Below are 10,895 nucleotides of genomic sequence, written 5' to 3' on the forward strand. Positions count from 1 at the left end.
AAATTTCATATGTTTGCTCTATCTGTCAGAATTTTTTGTCAGAATTTCAATAGAACTGGAACTAAGTTGCTTCTTTTGTTAACAACTTGAACTAGAACTAACACTCTAACAGTTGGAACAAAAGTTGAAGAAATCAAAGTTGAACATAACATAAGTTGAACAGAACTAAAGCTAAAACTCAAACTCAAACAAGTCTTTTTTTTCTTTTTTCTTTTTTCTTTTTTCAATAATGGATATTTCATTAACATACAACAATACAATACAAGGTGGAAGACTGCTCGGATTTGCAGCCTTAGCTAGTTCATGAGCCTCCCCAATAAAAGACCTACTTAACCAACTAAACTTAAAACAATAAAAGACTAGCCACTTCAGCAACAACAACCTCTGCTCATGAATTCTCCTCCCTCAGTTTTTGCAACTACTCCTGCTATTACATTTCTATTGGACATGCTCATCCTTTTATATTTAGCTTTGAGAATTCAGATAGAGTCATTTTTAAGGTAATAAGGGGTTCCGTTGTCAAAATGGTTCTCTTATTTCTTAACTCCCTCTTTAGTGCATCTTCAAGCCATTCAAATTCCCCACAACTCTTGCATTTCAAATACTTTTTCCCAATATTCATTCCATACTTGGTAGTCTTAACAGACCTCTTTCCCCTACAATCATTTCTCTTGCAGTCACAATCTACCCATGGGCACTCCTGCATCCAATGGCCTGCCTGACCACACATAAAGCATTTATTTCTTGATGAGCTTGATCCAATCCCAAACAGTCTTTCAGCAACAGCTTCATCCAACCATTGCAGATAACTTGGACATGATTGATGTTGGCACTTCAAGTACTTATGTCCTGGATTATTTGTTGTTTGCGATATGCCCAACTTTCGAATCCCATCACATGTAGATTCCTTACAGGAAGAGTACATAAATTGGCACTCAATAGCTGAGTGTCCAACCTCATCACAGACCTGACATTCAACCTGTGGTGAACAAAACATGTACTAATTACTTACTAAAGAAATAAAAGTTAACAACAAAATTTGAAACTAAAAGAATGTATAAAGCTATCACAAGGACAAGCATAAATATTATAATCATATTATAAACACCTCATGTGTTCATTAGAAACTAATAGACATTCCAAACTAATAATGCATATGCTTCAATATTGCAATTACCTTCATTTTTGCAAGTTCTTTTTGGAAAAAGAGAGCTCCTGTTTGCTTTTTGGTTTGATCTTGAATAAAAGCGTAGTGAGGGTTTGTGAAGTTTTAGGGATTTTGGGATTTTGGAGGGAGATGAACATGGGCTTTGAGAAAGCCCAAAGATAACGCGCGTGAGAGAGAGCGTGGGTGTTTGATTTCATGATTTGAAATTTTAAATGAGACTCACGTGCTTCGCACATGCTTGCTTACGTGGAGACTGAGTTGCCCATGTGTACACATTATGTACGCCAAATCATCAAATATGTATACATACATCACAGTATATATAGACGGTACCCATTTTAGCAATATTTGAAAAATACAGTACCCTATTCTACAAAAAAAAATATATAGTACCCATTTTGTAAAATCCACTATAGTTCGGTACCCAAATCAATAATTTTTTCGAAATATGTTTCCTAGAGGCGATATCCCTGCTTTGGACATATATCTTGTAGTGGTCCTCGGTGTAAAAGAGGCACATGGGTATGTGTGATTTAGCAAATGTGTGAGGTGCAAATCGTGGAGTAGGACTTAAAAGTTGGGATGTGTCTATTAATAAATGAGTCAACGAGATAACTAATAAGCAAAGCAAAATATTGATTTTTACGTATAACTGAGTTATTGCATATGAATATTTATGTATTATGATGTATATGATTTATTATAAAGCAATGTTTATGTGATCGAGTTGATACTCACGAAGGATGAATGTACTCCCTGGATGTGATTTTTCTCGTTCTCATAAGTAGACAAGTGTTTTTTAAGTAAAATATTGGTTTTATGTATGAGCGAGTTGTTGGATATGATTGGATATGATTTTCCTCGTTCTCATAAGTAGACGAGTGGTTTTTAAGTAAAATATTGGCTTTATGTATGAGCAAGTTGTTGGATATGATTGGTTGTGTATTATGATATGATGCATATAATTTCTTACGAAGGAATGTGAATATGATTAGCGTGATATGATGGATATGGTGGTGTGATATGAATGTTAGTTAATATTTGTGATATATTATGATATGATGCATATAATTTTTTCACAAAATAACGTAGGTGAATGTGGTTAGTGTGATATGATGGATAGGGTGGTGTGACATGAATGTTAATATTGACAATATATTATGCCAGATTATATATACCCATAATGGTTGCAGTGAGAGTGAAATAAATGTATACTTTAAAGGATTACTTTTGGGAAATCTAACTTTGTTTTGCAGGAGGGTAAAACTTATTAACTTTTTATGCAAAGACATTGTTCTACTCTAACACGTAAGCCGTTATAGGTAAGATTTTAATTAAATTAATTTACTATTGGGATTGAAATTTTACTTGGGAAAAAACTACACGCCGTTTTAGAAAACGGAACTATTTTGTCTTCCAAGTTGAAATAATTGGTAATGTTTTATTTATTTATTAGAAAATTGAATGTAGTATTGTATATTTTATTTTAGTCTTACTCATACCAACAAATTTAATTTGCTGACCCATGTTTGCATTCTTTTACAATGTGGGTGTGTTCTTTGGAAATATAGATGGTAGAATGCAATAGATGACGACGCTTGATTTGGATTCACTCTTGGAGTCTTCTGGTTTAAGTTTTCTGAAATGGACAGTTTTGTTTTGAGATAGATGTAATAGAGTTGGTTAGTAATTCTTAAATTCATTATTAAAGGATTGTTCATTTTTTGTTTTAATTTGATCTCATTTTTATATCGTATTTGGTAATGGATTATTAGGGTTTCGTTTTATCCTGGGTTTTCAGATGAATTAATAGAATGACAATTGAGATAATTATATATTGAATAATTCCCTATTTTAATTTTCTAGAAATTTGGGATATGAAAATACATTACAAAAATTCTTCCGAACAATTGAAATTGCTTTTGAGAGAGGTTGGCTAATGCTTTGGATTATTGAGTCAAATTCTTTTGTAGCAGTAAAGGCTTTAAGTGTAGTTGCTACAGAAAAGAAACAATTGAAGCGTAAGTTTTAACAATTATAGTTTACCAGCGCACAGCGCAAAGTTAACTTTGTCGCAGACATTGCTGCAAACGAACTGATTCTCAGTGTCCTTTTGAAGTGTATCATAAGGCAACAATATTGACTAAGGGCCTGCTTGATAAATTTTCCCACTTGTTGGGCAAATAAATAATGGGAAAATAATTTCCCACTTCAAAATTTGCCAGGCAAATACCTAGTGGGAAAATTTTGTTTTGCCATTGCTTGTTTGCACAATTTGCATCAACTGGCAAATGCTGGCAAATAACATTTGATAGTTTTGCCGGTGCTTGATAATACAAAATTTTCCACTGACAAATAAATTTTAAAATTTATTATTTTGTATTTAAAATGGTTCATACATTTTAAAAAGATAAAACACATAACAACTAGTGCATGTCTTTAAATTATTCATATTCATATGGATAGAAAGAGTGATATATCATTGGAAGTTAAATTGTAACGTGTCTACAAGTAAGAACCCCTGAATATTTTTACATTGACTTGTGATCTCATGAAGGAAAATTACATTTCTTACTTTGCACCCATCTTTGTTCTGTTGATTAAAAAGATAGATAAAAACACTTCACGGTGTTGGTATCCAAGAGTGCAGCTACTACAAAATACAAGCATGGATCAGAAAGCATGAACAAAGCAAAGTCGCCTAGTTGCACTTTATACTCGAACAATTTCTCAAGAGCTTTGTGAAACTTTTACGCATTTCTCAGGAGCACCACTCACTCACTACCTGCAACACCTTAGCACCACCCACCAACACCTGCAACACCGTAGCACCACTCACCAGCACCTGGCAGCATAGCAGCAGCATCACTTGTCAGCAGCACTTGTCACTTGTCACTTGTCAGCAGCAGCAGCACCCACACACCTGCACAACACACACTCCACTCCACCTGCAAAATTTAACTTGGAGCATAACAACACAACTAAAAGCACTCTCACACAGTTACACTACAACTAAACAAACACAACTAAACAATCTATTCACTTCCAAACAAGTCTCCAAACCTTCAACATCACCATTTCCAACACACAAACATACCCAAGATAAGGTTCCAACTAAACCACTACCAGCCATGTTACCCGACTCAAACATACCCATTTGAGGTAAACTAAGTACAAGATATAAAAACAATGAATACCTGAGTTTTTGTTTGACAATAACAACAACAAAATTAGAAAGAAATGCACGCAGACCTGCATCTAACTAAATCGGTCATGAAATTTTTGGAAATATACATTTGAAAAAATAGCATACACCCATATAATACAAAAAAAAAAACGCTGACAAGCTCCAAAACTCTAGTTTTTTCAAAACCAATATATATATTCGTAAAAAAAAAACAAACCATGATTGGATTTCTATCCTGTTTCTTTGGAAGCTTGAACTGCTCGATCAATCTAAGTCGTTCACACCATCATATCCTTGACACCTAAACAAGAGCTTTATTAATGAACCTACATAGAGGGGGGAGAAGTAAACATAATAAGCTCACTCTACAGTGGAAAGTAACTCGAGTACGAAAGATTCTGTTTTTTTTGTGTGGTAGGGTCGTCGAGAGAAACAAACACACTGCCATCAAGCTGACTCAGAGAGAGAAAGAACTGGTGCAATAAGTAAGTACGGTAAAGAACAAGACTACCATATGAACCAATAGAAACACAATGAAAGCAGAAGTCATTGGAACCAACCAGATAAAATTTTTATTAATAGTGATGTTAGCACAGAGTCACAGACACGCAATGGTGATACAAGTAACAAGATGGTTGTCTGTATGAAAAAGCATATGTATGGCTACAATATACCGCCACAATCTTAAAAATGGCAGATCATCACACAATTATCAATTTATGCAAGATAAAAGGTCAATGAATTTGAAACCTACCGGATAGCAATTTACAAGACAGCAATTCAAATGTAATTCCACAAAAGAGTAAATACAGGAAAATAGAAGTTATTTTGATGAAACTTATATATAGGGCCATAGTAGTCAAAAACAGAGAAGTTCAGGCAAGTATTGCATATTCGCATCTGAAGAGCAAAACTGCTTCAGACTAACCTTTGATGAATTATCAAAATGCTCAATAGGTAAATTCTCTCTTCGACATTCCATTCTATTAAAAACCAAGATAACATGCCTAGCTTTTTTACGACTTTCCTCCAGTTTCGAAGTGAGCCAAACACAGCTTGCAGCCACTCTCTACAAATTTATAACCATAAAGTATCTCATAAACTCAGCTATCTACCAACAATGCAAAACAAAAACAAAAACAAAATACACGCCTTCACACTAAACAGGGCAAATGACTTCTTGCAGCAAACCGATGGAAAAGAACTTGGCATGTAGCCATTACAGCTTGAGGTCTGTTTGTAATAATAAAACATTAAAATCCAATGGGCAATCATAACCATTTCAAAACATAAAAAAAAGACATACTGTTTAAGTAAAATGCCGCTTTCTTGGATGAGATCACAGCCGTAAATTCTAAGAGTTGTCTCAGTGGTTTCATCTATTCCGTCTTTTCTAAAAGGTGAATTCTTTAATTGCTCTTCCGTTAGATAGAACATGTCGTAAATCATCGTCAAAGGAGATTAATTAGGATGATTACTCCAGATTGCAATTTCCAAATTGATCCTTGACACCATCATATACGGAAAAAAAAACAATCAAAGCTTGAAGAATTTCTCACCTTGATTCGAACGAAGAAAGAGAGGAAGGAAATTCCCAAATCTGGAATTGAAAGTGAAATTGAAATTCGGAGAGATAAAGTTGTGGCGCTTACCATTGAGCGAGATAGAGGGAGAGAGCAAATGGGTTTGTCTCAGGTTGATCAGAGGAGGCAAATGCCAAAATTTATCCAGCTCCCACATGGATATATTTGGGAAAATTCGATGACGTGACTGTTTTGCCGGCATATCTCTCTTTTTTTGCCGGTCCGAAATATAACAATAAACAGCGGCAAATACCACTTTAAGTGGGAAAATGTTGATTTGCCACCCAATTTTCCATTTCGACTGATATTTCGGTCGAAATATATCAATCTATATCGATCTATCATGATATATCAATAATTTTAATTTTTTGATGAAAAAATCAAAATATCAATAAATATAGGAAATACCATCGATATATATTAGAAATATCGGTCAATAGTCAACAAAATCGGTTAAAAAATCAACAGGTCCAACCAAATCAAATGATATATCTCAAATATATCAAATGTATCACCGATATATATATTGATATATTGAAAAATACAATATATATATCGGTTTGAAAATATATCAATATATCTAACTGATATTTCAAATTATTTCTATATCGGATACTCAAAAACTGAAATATATTGATAAAATATCAATATTTCTACCGATATTTTCGGCCTTGGTAAGCACGTATTTTTTACTTCAAAATATCCATTTCTCCCCAAATATTAAAACATCCACCTCAGAATATTCAAACAGTAGGGAACTACTATACCTCTATCTGCCTGACAAACCATTAATACAAGTATTTACAATCACTAACATTGCATTTGTTTGCATCACTTATTAAGAATACCAACTACACATTAAAGTGCAATCCTTCAAGCCTCTCAACAACCATAGCCATTGTAGGTCGACTTTCACGGTCAGAATGCGTGCAATCTTTCGCAAGTGCAAACAACAACAATGCCTGCTCACGAATAACATCTGTAGATTGGAGATTAGCATCAAGAGGTATCATCTGCGTTTCACGAAATTGATCAGCGAGGGTCAATCTCCTATTAACGTTATAGGGTTCCCTGGCACTAAGAAGCTCCATTATGACCACCCCAAACCCATAGACGTCACACTTCATGCTAACAGTTTCTATAAAAAAAAACCAAGTGTTTCAATTGTGACAGACACTGATCGATACCATACACTTAAATACAATGTAAACAGATCAAAACTTACCTCCAAGAAAATTTGCACCATCTAAACAGCAAAGAGAAACATGTACCCAATTTGCCTCCTGCTTGATGTTACCATATCCCTGATCCTCACATCGGAGAGCCATGTCAAAGTCGATCAAAACCGGGTTGCGGCTCTGAACCACACAATAATAATATCATTAATAAGAAAATCCAGATGACTACACAAGACTATTACATAACACGAACTAAAAAGCAAGAACCCATACCGAGTCAAGCACGATATTTGTAGACTTTATGTCTCCATGCATAATTGACCTGGTGTGCAAATAAGCAATACCATTTGCTATCCCTAGGGTGATCCTTACCCTGCTGGCCCAATCAAGAGGTGTAGTAATGTGGGTATATTGCAGTACATTATAGCCAGGACAAATATTTCGACCTGCAATAACAAAGCCACGAGATGTAAGAGACCAGAAAAAGAGCAAATTAAACTGCAAACACAAATTTATAGTTAGCTAGCGATGATCTTTACTTCCTTTCAACCATTCATACAGGGTACCACATGGAATGTATGGATAGACTAGGAAATAAGTTTTAGGATGACCATATTGTTGGCCAAATCCAGAGTGACTTGACCACAGAAGCTTAACCACATTTGGATGGTCAAGGTGCTCCAAAATACTCACTTCAGCCTGTAGAATTAAATAAATTAAAAGGGTAAATACTAACTAATATATAAATAACCAAAATAATACACATCAAGCATGGCCGACTCACCTGCCATTTAGCTTGGGTAAAACTTTTAACTTGGAAACGCTTAATAGCAACATCCACTTTCGTTTTGCGGAAACTATACACCCTTCTCCCATTAGAAATTTGAGCCCTAAATACATCTGCATAACGAACTTTAGCAAAAAGATCGGCCGTGAAATTCCTTGTAGCTTTTATCAGTTTTTCACCAATAATATTTGGGGGAATTTGATCTGTAAAAATTAGTTTGTCATTAGCTTGCATACAACCAATGTTAGACAGTTAATATAATCCAGTACTTAAGTGATGAGATCAAATGAGAAAAATTCACAATAGGCCATAAATCACTATAATAGAAGAGACAGGACATTTGAATCAAGGGAATAAATCAAAATAAAAAGCTAATTTAATATATTTTTTTTCTAATGGTTGGAACGCCATAAACACTACTATTTAGCCTTAAAAGAATAACTCAATCAGTGCTATTTTCTATATCAACAGCAAACCATATCACAATGGAAAAAAAACAACATCGATGATAATCAAGAAAGTAAAGAAATTAAACAAAGTTGGTAATAGAATAGCTAAAACAAATAACTAACTAGGGCGATTTATATTAATCACTGTAATTCAACAAGAAAACAAACAATGATAAATTATTCTAAAAGAAAGAAGGAACGAATATAAAAAACTGATACCCCTAGATAATCTATACTAAATAGTTCCTCAAATATAGTAATGGAAGCTATGCTATATCCATTAATTTAACTAGATAGTATAAAAGGAAAAGGAAAGATGAAGATGGGATTACACTAAAATGCACATTTACAGTCAACATTCCATTAAATGAACACAACAAATAAAAATAGAGGAAAATTATCTAGAACTTTCGAATTTCTATGACAGAAGACAAGGTGGTCTAACTTTTAGGACAAGTCAAATGGTAATCAACAATTTTTGTTACCAAAAACCAGACTAATCTATTAAAGGGTCCAGTTACGCAATGCAGTGTTTTATTATCCTTTTTGTCTTAAAAATACTCTTTTCTTCTATGTTTTTGCCCCCATTAAACCTCTTTATGAACATTGAACATTTTTCAATAAGATAATAGTAGAATATCCCAAACATTAATTTCCTTATTTCATTTTTACATCAAAATTTGATATAAGACAAACAACATGTTCAACAACTTCAAAATAAAAAAGAAAAATATTTAGAGTTTGATATAGAAATTTTTCAACAACTTCAAAATAAAAAAAAAAAATTTAAGTTTGGAAGAAATTTTTAGGTGAGAATATTTTAATTGAATCAATACGTTTAATTAGAGTGTTTATTTGTTTGATAAGATGAAAAGGATAAAATGATAATGATGAAGTTGAAAAAGATGATTGACTAAGAGTTAAAGAAAAATAAAATAAAATAAAAATTTGAAATCAAGATTTTGAAAAAGAAAGATTATTGTTAGTTGTTACCGAAAAATAAAATAAAATAAGAATGAAAATAATATTTGGAGAATAGTATTTATGGAAAAAAGAAATAATTTACGCTCCTTGAGTTAGTTTTACCCAGCTCCCCCTAGTTAGTATGGTTTTTGGTAACAAAAATTATAGATTACCATTTGATTGGTCCTAAAAGTTAGATCACCTAGTTTTTTGTCATAGAAATTTGAAAGTTCCACCCATATGTAATTTTCCGTAAAAACAATCCTATATTTCATAAAAGAAAAAAAAAAATATGGAAGTTGATAAAGGCACAAAATTAATAAGTAAAACCAATATTCATGGTTAACACTATTCATATGACTCAATATCTATAGTTTATACCTTGGAGACTAAAAATGATGCCTTGAGATGAAATGATATAGTAAGATTGTACTATAGTTTTTAATTTTTTATATTTGTTAAAACGTGATTAGATGAAGAACTTTTATTAGTAATGGATAAGCAAGGAGTTTTTCTGTTGGAGAAGGCGAGGAAACATAGATAAAACGAGAGAACAACCAAGGGTTTAATATTGTATTTTCATAGTTTCCATTATAAAAACTTTAACTAAACTTGTTAAAAAAAAAAAGGCAATAGTTAATTGACTGAAATATATTAGGGTCAGGCCTAAACAGTCGCATATTTCACTATATGGTTGTCCCTGTGGTCAGGGGAAGCTATGCCCTCTTTCATTGGTTAACTCACAGAGAAAATTATTAAGAGTATAAAAGTGAAAAAAAAAATATGGAAATGAAAAGGTGAAATACTGAGCTTTGAAGTGATTTTGGAGCTGAAATAAGGAAGAAGACGAAGAAGAATAAAAGTGTAGTTGTAAACTTGTAATCTTGTATTTCTTTTTTTTTTTTTGGTGTAGACACATGACATTAGACAGTAGACACTGCGGGTGAAATTAGCAGGCTATAAAACTGATTGAACACGGTCAAATTCTATCCATTCTCATCCATATACTCTTATAGGGCTTATACTCTTATGGACTTTCTTGACAGAGGTCCAATGCAAAAACTTCTTCTTTTTTAGGTATAGGTCCAATCCAAAAACAGGAAATGCTCCGTTAAAGAAAAATTTCTTTACACGTTTTAATAGATCTAATTTAATTATCCAACATTTCAAATAATGCTCTTCAAATAATAGATAAAAAATCATGAAAAGTCCACACTTTCCTAGTACACAGACATAAAAGAACAAAGAAACTAAATGTCACGTAAAAATAAGGGTGGATTTTGAGCCGGCTCGTTTAAGCTCAGCTCGAGTTAGGACATTTACTCATTTAGTTAAATGAGTCAAGCTTGAGTCTATATTATAACTCGTGTAACAAATAAATTTTATGAAGCCCAGCTCGATAAGCTAAAATAGCATATTTGTAGCGTAAAATAACCGAGCTATTCGAACTCGGCTCAAGCTCGTTCATATCATATATGAGCAAAGTTTGAGTTTATTTCAAAGCTCGCTCAAATATAATTTGGTTCATGAGCAAAGTTTGAAACTTTATTTCAAACCCTCACCTAACCTAAATAAATGAG

At 33.1% G+C, this 10,895-nt stretch overlaps 1 protein-coding gene and 1 long non-coding RNA gene across 4 annotated transcripts; both read right to left on the reverse strand.

The window, feature by feature from the left end:
- Nucleotides 1–3,627: 3,627 nt before the first annotated feature.
- On the reverse strand, nucleotides 3,628–6,149 carry LOC147522702 (uncharacterized). 2 transcript variants are annotated; one of them, XR_015214134.1, is made up of 3 exons: nucleotides 6,008–6,149; nucleotides 5,662–5,859; nucleotides 3,628–5,424 (listed from the first exon to the last, which is right to left on the reverse strand). It is a non-coding gene; the product is annotated as an uncharacterized LOC147522702 (long non-coding RNA). The 2 variants fall into 2 exon arrangements; XR_015214130.1 differs by having other exon boundaries at nucleotides 5,662–6,149.
- A 531-nt stretch (nucleotides 6,150–6,680) lies between these two features.
- LOC147522703 (putative serine/threonine-protein kinase PBL11) lies at nucleotides 6,681–8,619 on the reverse strand. 2 transcript variants are annotated; one of them, XM_086560525.1, is made up of 5 exons: nucleotides 7,901–8,619; nucleotides 7,728–7,815; nucleotides 7,390–7,562; nucleotides 7,164–7,296; nucleotides 6,681–7,076 (listed from the first exon to the last, which is right to left on the reverse strand). In XM_086560525.1, exons 1-5 carry the CDS (start codon nucleotides 8,135–8,137, stop codon nucleotides 6,790–6,792), a joined length of 918 nt encoding a protein of 305 aa, XP_086416651.1. In that variant the 5' UTR covers nucleotides 8,138–8,619; the 3' UTR covers nucleotides 6,681–6,789. The 2 variants fall into 2 exon arrangements, with proteins under 2 accessions (XP_086416651.1, XP_086416640.1); XM_086560514.1 differs by having other exon boundaries at nucleotides 7,656–7,815; nucleotides 7,901–8,618.
- Nucleotides 8,620–10,895: the final 2,276 nt, after the last annotated feature.

The sequence above is a fragment of the Coptis chinensis genome, chromosome 1, assembly GCF_015680905.1.
Source record: "Coptis chinensis isolate HL-2020 chromosome 1, ASM1568090v1, whole genome shotgun sequence".
Classification (NCBI taxonomy): Eukaryota; Viridiplantae; Streptophyta; class Magnoliopsida; order Ranunculales; family Ranunculaceae; genus Coptis; species Coptis chinensis.

Bases quoted from the DNA above. Each gene is read 5' to 3' on its own strand.
- LOC147522703 (XM_086560514.1), bottom strand. From the start codon at position 8,137: ATGCAAGCTAATGACAAACTAATTTTTACAGATCAAATTCCCCCAAAT. The intron at 7,563-7,655 runs GTAAAGATCATC...TTGTTATTGCAG, and splicing joins GTATGAATGGTTGAAAGGAA to GTCGAAATATTTGTCCTGGC. The intron at 7,077-7,163 runs GTAAGTTTTGAT...TTTTTTTTATAG, and splicing joins TGGTGCAAATTTTCTTGGAG to AAACTGTTAGCATGAAGTGT.